A 20,604-nucleotide genomic window follows, 5' to 3' on the forward strand; every position below is an offset into this window, starting at 1 on the left:
AGGACACCATCATCATTTAACCATACAGAAGAGGTGCATGTCCTCTAGAAAAATGATGGCTGCAGTTTCCCCTTGCCGTCAGCCGTTTGCAGTACCAGCACAGCTAGGCCATTTTGGTTGATGTTGCAAAGCCAGATCAGTCAATCATTCAGACTGTTGCCCCTGCAACAACTGAAAAGGTTGCTGTCCGTCTTCAGGAACCACATGTTTTTCTGCCCTCTCAATAGACACTCCCCTGTTGTGGTTGCACCTATGGTACAGCTATCTGTATCGCTGAGGCATGCAAGCCACTCCACTGATGGCAAGGTCTGTAGTCCATATAGTTGGATAATTCTTCATATAATTTCTAGAATAATCGGGAGCCTACATTGCATTTCTCTTGCACATTCTTCACAACATCATGGTACAATTTGTGAAACCTTCCCTGCTTTGGTCTGCTGAAAGTTTGGCATATAGAACTGGCATTCTTTAATTTATACTTTATCTGTCATCACCTATGAACATTTGCTTATATGGTGGCAAATTTTCTTCTTGCTGCAGTGTTGCTCATGACATCTGCTCCATGTATCACCACTAGCTTAAAATTAGCATTGTATTGTCTGCATGAACGAATTGTGAACTGCAAAATTGTAGATCCATGTTTCTCAACAAAGCCATGGCTGTAATTGTCATCAGTTTTAGATTCCTACAATTTATAGTGCTTACAGCGACAGCGCTGACAGTTTAAGCAAACTGTATGACAACAATATGTTGTGCTCTCAGCTCTCTACAGGTGAATCAACAGAAATTGTTCCGCTTTGGATTAACACTGTAGCCAACCTTGATAAAACAATAGCAACTTCAGCACCATTGGTGAAGCACATTTTTCATTTGTTATGTCACATGTTGAGTGAGTGTTCTGTTCAAATATATTTTTATTGGTTGTATGTGTTTAATATTCAGAGTTAGACAATGTATCAGTCTGCCAATTTTAAAGTCAATTCAGTTCTGATTACAAATGGATTCAAGTGACTGCATATTATACAGGGTAGATATTCATAAATAATAGCCAAGGTATGTGGTATATATTTATTCCAATGATTGACTGCACAATGAGTTTTGATGTCAGCTTATCACTCGTGTACCACATTCATCCTAATTCCCAGCCAAGCTGGTTTCATTAATCCAACTCCAAATGATCCGAAATCTTCAAATTAAGTCTGTGTGTGACTTCAATTGCCAATGCGTAATCTGTAAATTAAGATGACCCTATATTAATCTATTACACAATGTGGGAATGTTGACATCAGTAGCAACAAATTTGTATGCAAATCAAAGATGACCCTGTATTTTTTGTATGACAAATTTGGTAAAAAATCTCATCTTTATAGTTGTGTGAGTATGGTATTTAAGAATTTAAAAGGCTGGTGCTACACTGTTCATTCATTTTTCTCCCCCAGTCACTGCACATACATTATTTCGTAATGTAACACTACACCCACTTCCAGCTGAAGTCAGGATCATGACAACAGTGTTTAATTTCCATTATGTGTACTAGAATTTCCCATTTGCTATCATGAGAACCTGTCAACATCCCTCTGTAACCGTGGTTCCCATCCTTTCCACAGTCATTACCCCAGAGTGCAATCAGACAATTGGTGTAGTACCTGTCCTCCCTCCCCTCCCCTCCCCTCCCCTCCCCTCCCCTCCCCTCCCCTCCTCTCTCTCTCTCTCTCTCTCTCTCTCTCTCTCTCTCTCTCTCTCTCTCTCTCTCTCCACACACACACACACACACACACACACACACACACACACACACACACACACAGTGAACAAAATAGTACCCAATTAATCTTTAAAATGAAAAAGAATTTTCTTTGGAGACTCTTATTTTTAAAATAATGAAAGGTAAGTGAGGTATAGTTTGTACATAGTATCGCGTACACAGGGTATAAAAGGGCAGTGCATTGGCAGAGCTGTCATCTGTAGTCAGGCAATATATTTGGAAAGGTTTCTGACGTGATTGTGGCCATGCAATGGGAATTAACAGCTTTAAATGCAGAATGTATTTGTAGCTTGGCAGATTTTAGAAATCATTAGGGAATTCAGTATTCCGTGATCCACAGTGTCAAGATTGTGCTGAAAATACCACATTTCAAGCATTACATCTCACTACAGACAACACAGTGGCCAACAGCCTTCACTTAACGACTGAGAACAATGGAGTTTTCATAGAGTTGTCACTGCTGACAGACACCCAGCACTACATGTAATAATCACAGACATCAGTGTGAGACATATGATAATGTATGCATTAGGGCAGTGTGGCGAAATTTGGTGTTAATGGGGTATGGCAACAGTGACCAACTTGAGTTCATATCCTAAAAGCATGATGTTGCCTACAGCGCCTCGCCTAGTCTCCTGACCGTGTACGTTGGACCCTAGATGACTGGAAAACAGTGGTCTGCTCAGATGAGTCCCAATTTCAGTTGGTAAGAGCTGGTGGTGAGGTTCAGGTGTGGTGCGCACCCCACGAAGCCATAGACCCAAGTTGCCAGCAAGGGGCTGTGCAAGCTGGTGGTGGCTCTATAACAGTGTCAGGTATTTTTACATGAAATGGACTGGGTGCAACTGAACTTATCGTTAACCAGAAATGGTTATGTTTGGCCACTTGGAGACCATTTGCAGCCGTTCCTGGACTACATGTTCCCAAAGAATGATGGAATTTTTGTGGATGACAGTGCACTATATCACTGGGCCACAATTGTTCGCAGTTGATTTGAAAAACATTCTGGACAATTCGAGTCACTGAGTTGGCCACCCAGATTGGCTGACATGAATCCTGTCAAACATTTATGGGCCATAATTGAGAGGCCAGTTCATGCACAAAATTCTGCATTGGAAACACTTTCACCATTATGGATGGCTATAGAGGCGGCATGGCCCAGTATTTCTGCAGGGGCTGGCCAATGACTTCTTGAATGTGTGTTGTGACATGTATAATGAACCAATTTTTCATCCATTGTGGGAATGACTTTCAACTCAGAGAAAGCACTCTCACGAGATAGTTAAGCGTATGTTTAAAATGTACTGCCATAGATGCTGGGTACAGAGCATGTGGGTAGTGAGTGTAGTATGGAAGGAAGGTGCTGTTCATACAGTTATTTCACAGGCTGTAAACTCCACAACATTGTATCATGCTTTAATGCAAGTATTTGAGGAAAAGGTAATTATTCAAAACTTATGTGAACAGTAATACAGTATCGTGAAATAGTGATGGTAGCAAAATTTTTTAAAAAATAAATTTAGTTTTGTGACTGAAACACCATCAAACTGTTTGATTTTACCATTCAGTTAATTTAACTTTACCACTCAGGGGTTAATTACTCCCACGTTGGGAACCATTGCTCTATAGTTACCAAAATGTTGAGCTCAGATAGAGGATAAGGTATTAGTATTGTACATTGCGTAGTTTTGAGACTAATATTTTCCAGAAAAGGAGAAAAAACAAATAGTGTGAATAAGATTAGTCAAACGATAGATATTTTATTATTATTATTATTATTATTATTATTATTATTATTATTATCATCATTATCATCATCATCATCATTGCTGTTATTATTTACTCATGCTACATGTTTTATCACAACTCTCGTACCTGTTATCTCAGTAACCCTTCACTGTATAGAATACACTTCCGGAAAAGAAAAATTAGCACACCGTTTTATGATTACATTTACAAATCAATAGCACAAGCAGTTCTGAGGTACTAGGTATTGATCCACACTGAATCATCCATATCAGTACATTGTGTAGCCTCCAAAGGCAACAGTTCAGGCACAGACACTGGCATTCAGTTGATTGTACATATGGCATACCTTGTTTTAGGATACATTATGCCATGCCTGCTCGACTTGTTCGCATAGTTCTGTAATAATTGTTGGTTGACGAGTCACATGAGTCAGCCCTCATTCCGTCAAATCCCATGTGTGCTCTATTGGAGACAAGTCCAGGGAAGTTGCAGCATGTCTTGCAGAGGACGTTGAGCCTTACAGGTAGTATGCGGGCAAGCATTACACTGTTAGAACAACACATCCCCTTCTTGTTGCAGGAACGGCAAAAGAATGGGTCTAACAGCATTCTGCATATACTGAGTGCTGTTTAGTGTCACCTCCAGAAATCCCGAATGTGAACAAGAGTTGTAGCTTATTGCACCCTGGACCAGAAGGCCTGAGGTGAGGTCAATGATATTGGGAGAATACAGTCTACAAGACAGTGCTCACCAGGTCTACAATGAATGGCTGTCACTTCCATTCAGGCAGAATCTGCTTTCATCGCGATTCCATCGTCCAAGTGATCCTCTGATGACACCAGTCAAGCCCTGCATGTCAGTGCTGTGGCATGAGTGGCAGACAGGCTAGAGGTTTGCATATCCATAGTCCCACTGCTATTAACTGATTCGCAACAGTTTGTGTTGACACATCTGGGCTCACAACCTCTCTTATCTGTGCTGTGGCAGCTGTACGATCTGCCACTGCTGCCCTTATAATACGACAATCCTGGCCGGTGTCTGTGCCGCATGGATGTCTAGAACTTCGTCTACGGGTGTGAGGATGTTTGCGTGACCATACCATCATCATTGCACAACTGACACAGCACATATAATTTGTGTGACAATTCTCTGAAAGAACCATACCTCCACTCGGAAGGCCGAAGTTTGACCCCTTCCAAACTCACGCCCAGTTGCATCTTCATTACATGGTTTTCTGCTTGCTTCACACATTTGCACCACACTGTGTCTGTTGGCTGTGAGCATTCCTCATTAAAATGTAGACACAGATGTTGCTCTGATAGCTATGCTAGTATCCTGTGTGTTGGCAGACTACACAGAGATCATCATCAGTACATCTAGTAACCCCCCCCTCCAGGTGGCATATGCTGCCATTGGATCAAAATCGATGTCGTCTTTCCTGGGTACAAATTTTTTTTTTTTTCTTTTCTTTTTTTTCCCCCTGACAGTGTATATTGCTTACGAAGGACTTTTTAACTGCCTTTTAAAATATGTCTGTTTTAATAATGTTTTTAGACTACTTGGGCAAATAATTGTACTATTTTAGTCCTTGGTTTTGAGTTGTATGTTTATTCTTTCTTGGTAAATGTAAGTTGATTCTAGCTCTTGTTCCATTGTCATTGACAGCTGTTTGTGCAGTAATTAAAAGTATTATTTGTGATGTGCACAGCTGATTGGTAAATATACTCCCACAGTGCAGTTAAAATCCCCAGTGTTTTGAACAGATCATTACAGTGAGCTTGAATACTATTTTTGGTTGTTATTCTTATGGCCCATTTCTGTAGTTTGAAAACTGTGGTAATAAAAGATACTGGATGTTGCACATTGATGACAGCACTGATGAGATTTTTTTGCAAGTATCTTAGAGTGTTCACACCATTTCAGCTGAGAATCAATATTCATTCTGACAAATTTTGTGTTTTTTATGTGGTTTGTAGAGTGTTACCTACATTTAATTTAACATTTTCATTTTCTGTCTTCAAACTGAAATGAATGGAATTTATTTTGTCTTCAGTGTCAGTTTATTGCATATCAATCAAATGTAAACTTCCTTGCAGGTTTCATTTGCTTTCTCTGCAAGAGTTCCCTTGTTTTCTTAGTAACTATAATATTCCTATCATTAGTAAAATGAATTGTTTTTCCCTGGGTAACACTATTGGAAAAGTTGTTTACATAGATCAGTTATGGCATTGGCCTTAATGTAGTACTCTGAGGAACTCCTATTATTAATGTATTTTTGTCTGAACAGTTTAATCTCCTAATAATTCTGACTTATTTAATAGAATCGTCAAGTATCACTTTTGTGAATTCAACTGTGGCTTATTCTGTACTTCTGCCACTCCGGAGAGCAGATATATTTTATTTGTTCGAGTAATTCATTACTATTTCATTCATAACTGATTCTATTTTTGAGAATGATGATTGCAGGGAAATTGGCCAGCAGTTTCCTGTGACCTCTGCATTACCTTTCTTTTGTAGAGGCACAACTCGTATCTGTTTCAGATATTCTGGAAATTTCCCTGGTGTGAATGATTCATTTATTATGTTTGTTAAGGGAGCTTCTGTGCATTTTGTCAGCACACACATTCCTCTGAGCATACTGACATTACTTTTTAGGTTTTGTACATTTTTATTGACTTCATACTCTGCTGTAGGTAGTACTTAATGCATAATTATTTACAGATGTTTTATTTGCTTCGGGGTACTTTTTGTTATGATTTCCATGCAATTCTTGAATAATGTTCATTCACGTAGTTGCACGAATTTGAACCTGGTGAACAATGAGAGCTAGTGATACTAGTCAACATTCAAAGTCAGCTTTCGAGATAGTTATTTATGAATTGATTAGATACTGCAGACTATTAGGAATTGGAAGCTATGACTGTAGACACACCAGAATTCAATGCAAATTAGCAAAGGGGTCAGGGGACCTGCCGTTTTATATTTAAAAAAATGACTTTTTAATTGAAGATTAAGTAAGAAGAAACAGTTGGTGAAGAATACAACAAAATGAAAAGGAAGAGAAGAGAATTAAAGAAATGGAGTAGTATGGAAGGCAACCAGAGTTAACATTACTTGAGGCCAGTGTGGCTCGGTGGTTAAGTGCCACGCTACAGACCCAGATCTGTAGGGTCTGATCCTCAATCAGTCCTAGGATATTTCTCTGTCACTCATATCTTCTTCCCCTTCAGGAAATTCTTGTTAATGTGAAAAATGCTGAGTTATACAGTGGTTCAGAGCTGCTGATAACTGTGCATCCCTTTATAAGTATCTGGGTAAATGAGTTCAAAGGTCAGAAGAAGATGGGGGTTACCTCTTCCAATAGGACCATGCCTAGTAAACTAATATTGTTTCCAAACCAGTGTTGGAATGGAAGACAGATTTACCTTTTAAAGCTATGGGATGTAAAAAGGGAAAGATTATGGAGAATACATGAACTACAGATGTAGGTCATGAATTGAATAGTTAATCACACATAAAAGAGAACTAAGCTTCCAAATTATCTAAAAAGAAAATTTTACAGTGTGTCTCTTCACTTTGCCTTCTTGTGGTAGACACATACTTTAAATATGAAAATGATTCAAGAAATGGCGTGTTATCTGGGGAACAGTAGAGATATGCTAGATGGAAGTTACTGTCAGAGAAAGGAAACAAGTGAATCATTCTAGGAACAAACTGGTGTGGAATATGTAGTCATGACTGCAATAAGAATGAGACATAGCCACACAAGTGGATAGTTGCCTGGACAAAGTAAGTATTTTGATGGATTCTAAGACATAAGAAAAGACTGAAATACAAAATATGGAAGTAGCAGGAGCAACATGGGTGTATTTAGCTGAAAATCGCAATGCATGAAACAGCCTACAGGAAGCCCGTATCCAAATGTCTTATGGTTAATGTGGGAATTATGGTGATGAATAGTTTTTGGGGGGGAGGGGGGGGGGCTGCAGCTTATTAAGTATTGTGCTTATTCACTCTTGTACTCATGGAAATGTTAACAGTAGTCTGTGTGAGGAAAGCTCATGCTAACTAGAAAAAGAATGAGTCAATGAGACTCAGTTATGATCAGCAAGCAGTGAGACAAGAGTGAAAATAATCAGGAAGATGTGATTGTCTAGTGAAGGAGTATATTTTGTAAGTGAACCCTGATGATGGTGGACAGTTAGATAAATTAGATTTATTCTGTTGGATGGGTCCCACTACAGAAGTGAGGTAACATTTTTAAGTTCCTAGAACGACACAAAATTTTTTACAAGAAACAGCTATACGTTTGCTATTTTACTATCATGGATAAGTGGCCATATATAGACAGGAAAAGTTCAATAGTAGAACCATTGCTTCAGGATGTGTTCAATTTAACTGTGTTCTTGCTGGATATGTAGGTAAATAGTCACTTAACATACATAGCAGTAATTTGTGACAGAAAATGGACAGATTTCCTTTTTAATGTGTCCATATGGAGCTTATATTTTAAAGCACAAAAATAGATATATTTCTTCACATAATTATTGAGCCTCTGTTTCACTTAAAGGGAAAACTGCTTGCCCAAAGCATGGATTGACATTGGTTTGCTTCACTAGGCATGATCCTGTTTGAGGTGGTATGCCCTACCCTTGCGATAAACTGAGTTACACAGCCAGCCAGTTACATGAGGACCTACAGTTTAAAGTGGACTCGAAACCAAAGGGCTACTTTGCATTTTTCCCATATACATATCACTGCCAGGGGTGGAAGAAGTGATAGTTGACAGGAAAAAAATTCTAGGACTGACTGCTGATTGAACGCTGCAGGTTTGAATATGCAGTCCAACATCTTCCCACTGAGCTGCTGAGCCACCTGTTTATTGCTTACCAGCTGATAATCTTTGTGAGGAGTTTACTCGTTGAAATATTAAGAATGATCTCTCAACCTTTCAGTTATATCTTCAGACTATCTCACACTGTACATATTTTCATTCCTCTTCGTCTGTTATAAGAGAATTAAATGGCTTTGAGGCCTCCAATTTAAGTCTCTTTTCATTCCTTTCCACATTCCTATTAAACTTATTAGTGTTTCATATGACACTGAAGAGGAATATTTTTGAGCTTTTCCTGTGTTAACTTAATCTTAAGAATGTTCGTCTGTTGATGAGTGAACTATATTTTCTCATATTTTGTAGATGGGTTACAAACTTGAATATTTTACTACTTGTGGGTTGTAATATTTTGAGATGCCAGGGACACAAGGTGTGGCACACTCAGATTTGATGGTTCAATTACATGTAGTTGTTTTATCACCTTGAGAATTTTGTTGACGTGATTTTGCAATATAACAACTGTTGTAATACTTTAATTGCAAATAAAATCATAATAAAGCCAAAAACGTATTTTTCATGAAATAGGTAATCCACTTCAACTTAGCTCAAATCAGTTATAGGCTATAGTCATGTTAAGTCATTTTGTTTTTCAAGTGAGCATTATTTGTAATGTTTATGTGTACCTTAATTATTGAGGTAAGTGTTGAAAATGATGATGGAATGTTTTCATTTCAGTATTGTTTTGAGACTGAATGGTTTTAGAAATGTGTTTTAACTTCATCTGTTTCATACCTTTTTTAACATTTGTATCATTCTATTTCTTTTTTGCTTATTATTTAATTTTTCTTTCTCGCTTCTTGCACCAATATTTATTACAAGAAATAAAAATCATTTTGTGTTAATCAGTATGCAAAGAGATACAGAGGCTTCCCTCCTCTCTGGAAATATTATCTGTGACTACTACAGTAATTAAATATGCATTCCAAAGCAGAATGTTCTCATAAATATACTTTTTAATTCTGTATTTTTATATTGTGTATTGCTCAGTTTGGACTGATACGGGCTACAGTATAAATTCTATTGGATTTTCTGTCTCCTTTCCTCTCATTTTTAACTGAGTGAGAAAGTACTAATTAGCAAAACTCATTTATTGGAGTAATCTTTGAGAGTATTGGGAGCATGTAATGTAAATACACAGTTTGTGTTTGGTATCAGAAGCAGTTTTTTGCAGAAGAGCTCAAAACTGGGACAAGGAGCATGCTGTTGTGACTTGGAAATAACCCAAATGGTCTTACCATAAGATTTACAAAATGCTTTTAAATGACAGTACATACATACATACATTCTTTTTCTCTGTACATTTTTTTGCATGCTTCCTGCCTACGGTCTCTTGTGAATGTTTTGTGTGGCACACATGGCAGCCTGCCAAAATCAAGGTATTAGCAATCTTCATTTCTAATTTGAACGCTGCTTGTTATATGCTTATATTGTACTTCAGTGATTGTGCAGTAATTTGGCTTTAATTTCCTGCTAACTGGCATAACAGTTAGTAATATGGGTCACATGATAGTAGCAGTATGAAATTTCACAAGGCTGAGAGTATAAATGTAGATGCATCATAAAAATACTAAGATGATAATGTACAAGCTTTCTTTATAGTTAAGTGCACATTTTTTTGGCACTGGGTGTGGTTTGAAAATTCTGCATGGCCCACACTATGATGCTATATTAAAGTTATTCAGGAGGATCATTTTTTATCCTCAAAGTAACATCTTTTGTCTAAAATTTATATCACAATGAATGACAAATTATTGGTGTAATGTTATGAATATTTGATAATGTAAGTGTACATATAATCATTTATTTTTCTATTGGACTTGGGGGTGGGGGGTTAAAAAAATGAGTGTTGTCAACGAAAACTAGTTATCTTGATTTCATTGTACAAAGGATCGCCCAGTCATTAATAGTAGTTAATTCAGGAGAAAAAAAGAAAGAAAAAATCTGTTTCAGAAATAGATGACAAAATTGGACATTTCTTTGAAATTTACTACTTATAGTACTGCCCCCCTACCTCCCCCCCCCCCCCCTCTCGCTGTCTCTCTATCTATCTATCTATCTATCTATTTATTTATCTATCTATCTATCTCTTCCCCCCCCCCCCCTCTCCCCCTCCCCCTCTCTCGTTTCTGGATAGAAATTTATATATCAACTAGCTCTAATTTTGTTAGATAAGAAATAGATTACTTTTTTTTTTACTGCTGCTCAAGAAGCAGATGCTTTTGAAAATTTTGAATTATACATTTTGCAGAATAAACATATCATTGGGCCATTGATTCACAACAGATGTTAGTAAACATAGCTGCAGATGGGTTCCTTAGTTTCTCACTGTTAATACTCCTTCCATCCTTGGTTTCACTGATTTCTGAGGATTAAACTATGGTCCAAGATACATTTTTGTGCCAGATGTTTTGTCCTCTACTATAGAAGGCTTCCCCAGAGGCAGTTGAGACATAGTTAGTTAAGTCTGCTAAGGAAACTGCTTTAAAAAATGAATCAATGTATATTGTAATTGCTCAGGTAACTGAAACTGGCGGATTGTTTGTTTGTAATTAAACAATGGTTAACTCACAAAGTCTTCTGAATGTTGCCAAGGATTATGAAATCATGCCAGCATTGGTTATGAAGCAATTTCAGTCCTTCTTTTCTGTTACTCTTGTTTTGTGCTCCTGAATTTCTGTGACCTGTCTACATGTCCTGGCATTTTAGTGATTGGCTCTTAGTAAAACTTGAGTGTCAGAGTAAATTGAGTAGTGATATTTTGGAAGAAGATCGATAATTGAATGTATTGAGCTAAAGAAGTAGATTCTGCAAAATCTACTAATACACAGAACAACAAGATTGATGGGTTGCAAGAGGACAGTATTACTGTTCTACATTCTGATACAGATCACGTTGTTATTAATTGATCAGACATAGGATTGTCAAAGAATTACGGAGCCACGATAGCCAAAAGAGGCATGGGAGGTGGAGGGCAACTATGCAAGAGGACTATCTAGAATCCCAACAGAGGATATCTTTTTCTTCTGTTGACGGAGAATATGTCTCTTACCTAATCCAGCTGCAGATGAAATACCCATCAAATCAGCTAGGACATTTTCTAAGAACAACCTGCCTTGCATGCTTAACAAAATGCAAGAAGAAAAACCTTTTATAATCAACAGAATTATGAAAAGAACAGTTGCTACTCACCATTTAGCGGAGGCACTGAGTGACAGATAGGCACAACAAAAGGATTGTCACAAAATAACAAAACCTGTGTCAAAAATAGACAACAGACCGACACACACACACACACACACACACACACACACACACACACACAAATGCAATTCAAACACACACACACACACACACACACACACATACGACCACAGCCTCTGGCAGCTGAAGTCCTGCCAGATGCTGCCGTCATGTGTGTGTGTGTGTGTGTGTGTGTGTGTGTGTGTGTGTGTGTGTGTGTGTGTGTGTGGTCTATTTTTGACAAAGGACTTGTTGGCCGAAAGCTTATTTTGTGACAGTCCTTTTGTTGTGCCTATCTGCGACTCAGCATCTCCAATAAATGGTGAGTAGCAACTATCCTTTTCATAATATTGTTGCATTCCAACCTCGATTTTCCATTGTTTGATTTTTCTTCTATAATTAAGTTTGATAAAGACATTGTGTCTCAACTGAAACATTGTAAGGTTGTAATGTTTTTTGCTGTCACCTAGTGCACCTGGAAATCTCGGTCAAGGTAAACTGTGTTAGAACTTGGCCATACTCTTCGTTAGACATATGAACCAATTCAGCACAGTCCGAGTGCCTAACCTAAGGGATTGCCAAACAGTTGGCATTTCTCCCACAACAATTTGCAGGAAAAACTGCCAGTTACAGTAAAATCTTTGCTCACTTTATATTTAAAAAAAAACACGTGAAATTTAGTCCTGAGATAATATGATCAGTTACAGTGTTCTATCATTATTCATCATGGTTCCTCTGCTGCCAAAGCTGGATTGTATTTTTGCAAAATATATTGCAAATGACTCTCATCACTGTGTCACATAAACACTTTGAGGGGACAACAAACTCTATGAGCAAGCTGATGGCATGTCTGTGGGGAAACCATTCAGTTTAGTTCCAGTGAATTTTCATATGGAAAACTTGAAAGAAGCAGCTCTTTGGATGGCCAAGAATCAACTGTATCTGTTATGATATGTTGACATCAATGTTTTCATATAGCAGTTGACAATTACAGCAGTACTCTTGGTACATTACTGTTTCCTATTTTTCATTAGTCATTGCAAGACATCTATCTTGCTGCAGGCCCAAGATAAAATAAATTTAATGATATTTATTCAAGCACACAGTTCATAATGCAAAATGAGGGAAAGCGAAGGGAGCAGATTCCATTTTTTGATGTATAGGTGCTTCTGCATCTACTTGACTACTCTGCAATTAACACTCAAGTGTCTGGCAGAGGGTTCATAGCATCACTCCCAAACTATTTGACAACCATTCCACTCTCAAATAGCAATAGAAAATATGGACATGTAAATCTTTCTGTGCAAGTTGTGATTGATTTTATTTTATTTTATTACAATAGGCATTGAAGCTTGCCATGCCTGTAAAATTTCTACAGTTCCCATGGCGGGAGTCAACAAAATAATTTTGCATTCAGGGGGGGAGGGGGGGGGGGGGGGGGAAGTTGGTGGCTGAAATTTTGTGAAAAGATGCCACTGCAGCTAAAAAGCCTTTATTTTCATGTCAACTCACTTTTCATATCTATGATACTCTCAACCCTATTTTATGATAATACAAAACAAGCTGCCCTTCTTTGCGCTTTCTTGATTTTCTCTGTTAGTTCTGCCCGGTAGGGATTCTATACAGTGCAGCAATACTGCAGAAGAGGACAAACAAGTGTAGTGTTGGTAGTCTCTTTTAGTAGATTTGTTGAATCTTCTAAGTGTTTTGCAAGTAATACTAACTCTGTGGTTCACCTTCCCTACAATGTATTGTATGTGATGTTTTGGCTTTAATTCATCTGTAATTGTAATCCCTAGGTATGTAGTTGAATCTACAACCTTTAAATTTGTGTTATTTATCCTGTAACTGAAATTTAATGGATTTTTTCTTTAATACTCATTTGGAACAGCTCACACTTTTTTTTATTGTTTAGGATCAATTGCCACTTTTAGCAGCGTGGGGATATTTTTTCTAAATCATTTTTCAATTTGCAATGACCCTCTGATGACTTTACTACTGGATGGTGAGAAACAGAATTATCTGCAAATAGTAAATATCACTTCAGTTTCACTAGAGGACTTCCAGTCAGTTACTATAAACTGCAACATTTCCTATAGGAAATCACAAATCAAGTCACACAACTGAGATGATGCTCCATAGGCATGCAGTTTGATTAGAAGCCAGTTGTGGAGAACAAATCGGAAGCCTTCTGGAAATTCAAAAATATGGAATCAACTTGAGATCCCATGTTGATAGCACTGAATACTTCGCATGAATAAAGAGCCATTGTGTTTCACAAGAACAATATTTTCTTAATCCATGCTGGTTATATTTCAACATATTGTGTTCTTTGAAGTATTTTGTAATATTAAAAAATCCTCCTGCAAACCTGTCTTTGATACAGGGCTGTAATTTAGCAGATTGCATTCCTATCCTTGTGTATTGGTGTGACCTGGCTTCCCAGGCTTTAGGTTTGGATCTTTCATCTAGTGTATATAATTGCTAAAAATGGAGTTATTTCATCAGCAGACTTCGAAAAGACCCCATTTGTTATACGATCTGAACCAGAAGACTTGCCACTATTAAGTGATGTAAATAACTTCGCTACCCTGAGAGTATTTACCTCCAAATTACTGTTGTTCACAGCCATTGTTTATCTGGATCATGGAATGTTTGGTGCATCTTCTTTGGTGAAGGAATTTTAGAAAACTGTGTTTAGTAACTCCACTTTAGTGGCAGTGTCATTGGTAACATTACCATTGTCATCACACACTGGAGGTATTGATTGTGTTTTGCTGCTGGTATACTTAACTACTGCTGTTGCAAGTAGTGTTTCCTTACAATACAAGTAAAGGGTAGCTTTGTAATTAACCAGCTTAATTGAAGTATACTAACAGATATGATTTTTAACTGGAGGTACAAGGGATTGAGAATTGAGTTCCAACTTTTCTGTGTGAGAAGGTTGTAATTACTTCCAAACATAAAACTGCTATGTTCCTTTGGTACCCTTTCTGTGATCTCCATATGAAAAGTAGGAAATTCTTAGCTGTGTGCAATAAATTTTTGTAGGTTATTCAGGTACGACATGCAATCTTTAAATAATCATTTTTGTATAGTTAATGTGTAGTGTTTTATAGCCAAATGGAAGTATCATAATTCATTTAATATTTCCTCATTTAAAAAATATTTTCTGGTCATACTCTCCACATCAGTTCTCTCTCTCTCTCTCTCTCTCTCTCTCTCTCTCTCTCTCTCTCTCTCTCTCTCTCTCTCTCCTGTTTAATAATGTAGAGCAGTGATAGTCAACCAGGCCACCACCACCCACTATTAGGCATTCCAGCTGTCAAGGTGTGCAGTAGGAAATTGGGATTTTAAAAACATTTTCCTTAGATTTTCATAAAATTTTTACATTAAATTTTTTTGTAAATAATTGTTGTTATATGCTTTGACACACTGTAACCGTTCATTACGAGTTTTATGAAGTGAAGTTACTTTCCTACTTTATAGATCAGTATTAAAGTGGAAGCAATGAGTGATTAGAAAATTTCAGTGCTACGAGAGATAGAAAAGTGGGCAGTAGGTAAAATATGTTGGATATCCCTGATGTAGAGCCTTTGATTGTGGTGTTATTTTCGCTCAGAAAGAAAGATCATTTCAGGGACTGAAAGAATAACGAACCTTATGCAAAGATTAAGTAGATCTCCGCATTTAATTCACCCCAACGATGATGAATCTTAAAATGGTAGAACAGACCTGGAAAGATCCTACCATGGGTGGTTGCAGTGTGTATCATAGCAACAGGTGCACCTATTGAATGCACCTTAGTAAAGCTGGCATGTTATTAACAAAGTGTCGCAATGAATTAAATCCAGGATGCACATGTGATCTTCTGCTGATCAAAAGTAACCTAAAAATTTTCTTCTCTTGCAGTTACTGGCAGGCAGAATAAATCTTCTGTGTGGAAGTGAGTCTTATCTTTTCTCTGTGATTGTACTGACGTATCAAATTATTTTCCCCATGCTGTATGATGTTAACCAGGTATTTGTATAAGAGAGAGACAGTGGGAGAGAAAGTGAGGTACTGTATTTTGCAGTATGGCCAATCAAAGTGAGCTGAGTTGAGGTGTGAGCGTGGACCAGTCACGCTCAGGTATTTGCACATCCAGAGTCTGGACAACAGACACGCTACAAGTTTGCAGCTGAGTGGAGTAATGTTGGGCTGGCCACTAGTAGCTCAGTCACACCTTCAGTAGGCAAGCTGTAACTGGTCAAACATAGAGCATTACAGCACTCTATTGCATACAGAGTGCAGACAAGAATTTTCTCCTGCTTGGCAGCCGTATCTTTAAGCAGTGAACTGATCAGGGGTCACATGGGATCACTGGGTATCCCTCAGATCCCGACATCCATCCACCCACCCGTCCATCCATCCATCCATCCATCCATCCATCCATCCATCCACAGTGATTTTCATTGGCAACTGCCTCAAGCTGCACAAGTAAAGCCAGAACTGTCTGGAGCTGTGAGTGAAGGGTCTCCATGCAAACACAGCATTCATAGACCCTGTCCATACTGACGACACTGTAAACTTACATTACACAAACAAAAGAAATTAAGATTAAACTTCAGAAGCACAGAGATTAAGTTTAAAAAAGTAGCTCGCTCCTACTAGATGCTCATAATTTAATGAACAAACAATCTAAATGGCTGGCACTATTCCAACAGAGGTGGGCTCCACACTGATCTGGCCACAGTGGTCACAAGCCTTACAGTCATGCTGCAGACAGTCTAAATCTACACTACACAGTTACTAAACAGATGTCTACACCTCATATATACACAAACACACAAGAAATTACGATCTATAGTACAAAAGCACGAAGAGAGAGCTAAAACGTTAGGGCATAGTCTATAGAAAATCCACTCATTTGGGTAGGTACCTTCATAAAACATCCAACCACCAGACCATGCAGAAAAAGGTAATGATTAAGACATTGGTGGACTAGCATACAGTGCGCCACAGTACTTGGAGGAAGAACTGAATCAATTCAGAAATACTTTCAAAAGATATGTGTACTCTGACAAAGTGATAAATAGGTTGGACCAAAAGAGAAAACCCCACTCCCCAAAATCCCTTACACATGCAGTCATGTGTACATAGCAACTACAGTACAAAAGGCTTAAAGAAGACAAGGGCAGTTGTTATCTAAGCATTGTGGATAAATTCGTAGTAGAAATCTATGTAGTGCAACCAGGGAATCACCAAAATTGATTCTCTGATACCAAAACTTTGAGGTCAAAGCACTGCCATGTTAAGCTGTTTGTATAGAGTGTAGAAATTCAGAAACACAAAAACGCCTTTAACGGAAAAGGAGGAGGACTGAAATTAGACAAGGTATGTGTACTTAGTGCTAAATAAAGCAAATACCACTAATTCCTTTGTCATAAAGCTCCATAATATACATCACTTCAACTCGGAAATCTTTAGCAAGAAGCAAATGACTTCACGACTTGAGTGCTATATGGTTACAAATAAAGTTTTGCAGTTTAAGCCTGTAAAAAGTACAGTATACATGAATTCACTTCTTAAAGTAATTTGCACTGGAGAATCAACTCCTGATATCTCTATTAGCTCTGTAGATGTTTCCCCATGGTAGGAGACAAAATGTCACACCCAAAAAAATTGTGTTGGACTGTGTGTCTAATTTCCAGAAACTCAATGTCACCAGGTATGTAAACCCAGTTGCGAAAGCCTGTAATGTACAATTAAGGCTTTTTCCAGTCTCTACGTCAGTCTTTACTGATTTTTAACTATGTGTTCAAAAACAATAAAAATTCTGTATGCAAAAAAAAAAAAAATAAATAAATAAAATAAAAATAAAATTTAAATTACTAAAACCATGATTTTAGGGGCATGATTATGTAAGAAATGAATGACTGTAAATAAGGATCTGAAGAAAAGCAATATTGTTTGTTGTCATATCAAACGTAGGTGAACAGGAGAAACAGGCTTCATTGAAAAGAATATCTCGAATTTTGTGCAAAACTTTGAAAATTTGTTTGTTGATGTATTTGATTACAAACCTGTACCTTATTTACAATTGACAGTAAAGTTTTACAGTTGTGGAAGTGATTTCCTTGGGAAACTGAACCATTCACACCTAAAGGAAAATTTAAAATGACCTACAAAAATTAAAGCCAGAGCAAAATGTCAGGGGTGAATTAGTTGCGAGAAAGAGAGAAACATTTAAATGAAAGAAATTGTTCTGTCTTGGTTCTTGTTTCACTTATCTTTGTCAAGTAGAAGGAGACAAACAGTATATGGTGCAAATGATAAAGGAATAAAGAGATACTAACTTTCAATCCAAGGTTGAGAGTAAAGAACAAAATGCTTGATCAAAATCTCACTACCATAGGTGACCAGACAATAGCAGCAACAAATATTTTGATAATTGCAACAATTTAGCTGTAAGCAGTGCTGTTGTAATTGTACTAACAGCAGCCTTGTGATGAACATAATATCACTATGCCTGAACCAAAACAGATAATGGCAATTATCTAAATTTGCCAAATTCCCCTTCAAATGATATTCCTCGAACGGACTATTTATTTTTGCATGCTTTTCTAATAATATCCATCACTGTGAGTTTGATTTTTTTCTAGTGAAATCAGCACCTGAGATATATGAGATAATGGTGAAATGTCGTGACACACAATACATATTATGACAATAGACAAGAAGTCTCAGGTATATTACCACTTGAGGTAGCTTTAAATGTTGTGTATCAATGTCAGAAAGGAATAGGGTATGTAACATACCCAGTTAATATTGCATGAATTCGTTCCCTGAGTAATAACATTTCAGTGTCAGAACTTCATATAGCTTTCTTTTAAATGGACCTAAATTCATCTACATTATCTTGTTCCCTTTTAATTTATTATAAATTTTCAATCCCTTGTATAGAGACCCCTGTGCATACAATTTGAGGCAGTGGGTGGGTACCATAAAATTTTCTTGGTTTCTTGTATCATGTGAATGAACAAAATGGTTACCCTCAAATAATTCATGTCTGGTAGACAAAAAGATAGTAATTTCACACACACACACACACACACACACACACACACACACACACACACACAAGAAGAGACGGCACTATGTCTGTCGAGTTACCACAGAAAACAGTGCAATACCTACCATGGATTTAAAGTATCTTGTATATGCTATTTTTTGTGTGTCCATGTCAGTTACATTGGATAGTATTTGCTTTCCAAATGTTCCTCACTTTCCTTGCTAGGTACACAAATGTGATGTGTTGGCAAATGTGCCAACACCTTGTAGATAGAGGAAGCCGAAATGCACGCTATCTAACGCAGACGGGCGTGAATTCTGGAACAGGATAAGTATTGAATGCTAATAATAAAAGTATGCAGCTCCTCGAATACTTAACTTTTATTTATCCTTGTTGTGAATACAACGTTCTTGATGAGACATTTCATACGATAACTATCAATCTATGTAATGCTCATGGCGCCTTGCTAGGTCGTAGCCATGGACTTAGCTGAAGGCTATTCTAACTGTCTCTTGGCAAATGAGAGAAAGGCTTCGTTAGTGTAGTCGCTAGCAAAGTCGTCGTACAACTGGGGCGAGTGCTATTCCGTATCTCGAGACCTGCCTTGTGGTGGCGCTCGGTCTGCGATCTCACAGTGGCGACACGCGGGTCCGACATGTACTAAATGGACCGCGGCCGATTTAAGCTACCACCTAGCAAGTGTGGTGTCTGGCGGTGACACCACACAAATGTGTACCTGCCATCTCAAATTTTTATACAGATTTGATCCTAAGAATTGACTGAGTCAGCTTCTTCTGTATCTTGGTTGTTGTAAAAAAAATCTGAAAGTGGTCGCATATGCTAATGCGTTAATGCTGAACTGATTTATGCTGGAAAAAAAAAAATAGTTAAAATTTTGGCCACCAGGTGCAAATCTGGCACTGTACAGCATCTCGTCAACATTCCCGGTGCTGGAACAGTGTAAACATCAATTAATAATAAAATCAGCATTATGCATTTCACACTTGTGTGACCTTTTCTGCCCACGTCCTGTCCCTAATCTAATCCATATGGAAACTTTTTGGTATCTCTTTCTTGTATTCACAGTGCCATATTTTCAACCTGGTGACCAAACCTAGAACTAATTTTTTATTCCTAGCATAAATTTGGTCTGCTTTAACGAATTAGAATATCATATAATAACAACAACCAACACTGGACCTCCGTTAGTAGCTGCACTTGAATTACAAACACCCAATATGTAATTACAATAATAGAAAGAAAAATGTCATTAATTACTCTACATTGTAGTTGTCTTTAGTACAAAAAGGGATGCACAGTATGATGACTATCCAGTGACATAAAATGTCTGACAGACATCAAAGTAAAATTTGAAAAGGAACTGAAAAAGTTTCTCCACGACAACTCTTCCTGTTCTGTGGAAGAATTTCTGTTATCATAATTGATAAAAGTTGTTGCGTAGGAATTGATAACTCACATCTGTATATTTAAAAAAATCTCAATATATTCAACATTAAGCCATATTAAAGAATTAATTTGTAATGTTAATGTAAATGACTGATTCCACATCATTACAATTTCTTGTGCAAAATCGTCCAAACACTGTTGGCTTTGAGTAAAGTTAGTTATCTCATATAAACAGAGCTGCGAGCAGATGAAGACCACTATTCTTAAACACTGCAAATTATGTGTGTATTTCAGTGATTGTTGTTTGGCATACAATCTTATAGGATTTTCTATAGGTTTGTTAATGACGGGAAAGCATCAGGGATGTGGACTAATTTAGTATATAACTGTTAATTCAGTATAGGCCAGTTCTAAAACTGCCCACCTAATGGGTAACAGTTATGAAGTAAGGAAATGGGGATTGACGCTAAGGTAATTACAAGATATGTATTTATT

The 20,604-nt window shown here is 37.5% G+C and overlaps 1 protein-coding gene across 2 annotated transcripts in view; it reads left to right on the forward strand.

Moving 5' to 3' along the window:
• LOC126412774 (UHRF1-binding protein 1) overlaps positions 1–20,604 on the forward strand; it is a 443,324-nt gene that overhangs the window by 324,582 nt on the left and 98,138 nt on the right. Inside the window, exon 16 of one of the 2 annotated variants that reach the window (XM_050082538.1) lies at positions 9,770–9,784. The exons of the other annotated variant lie outside the window; for it this stretch is intronic. Coding sequence (XP_049938495.1) covers positions 9,770–9,784 — 15 coding nt within the window. The remainder of the gene's footprint in view (positions 1–9,769; positions 9,785–20,604) is intronic. 2 annotated transcript variants of the gene reach the window in all.

This window comes from Schistocerca serialis, chromosome 7 (genome assembly GCF_023864345.2).
Source record: "Schistocerca serialis cubense isolate TAMUIC-IGC-003099 chromosome 7, iqSchSeri2.2, whole genome shotgun sequence".
Taxonomy (NCBI): domain Eukaryota; kingdom Metazoa; phylum Arthropoda; class Insecta; order Orthoptera; family Acrididae; genus Schistocerca; species Schistocerca serialis.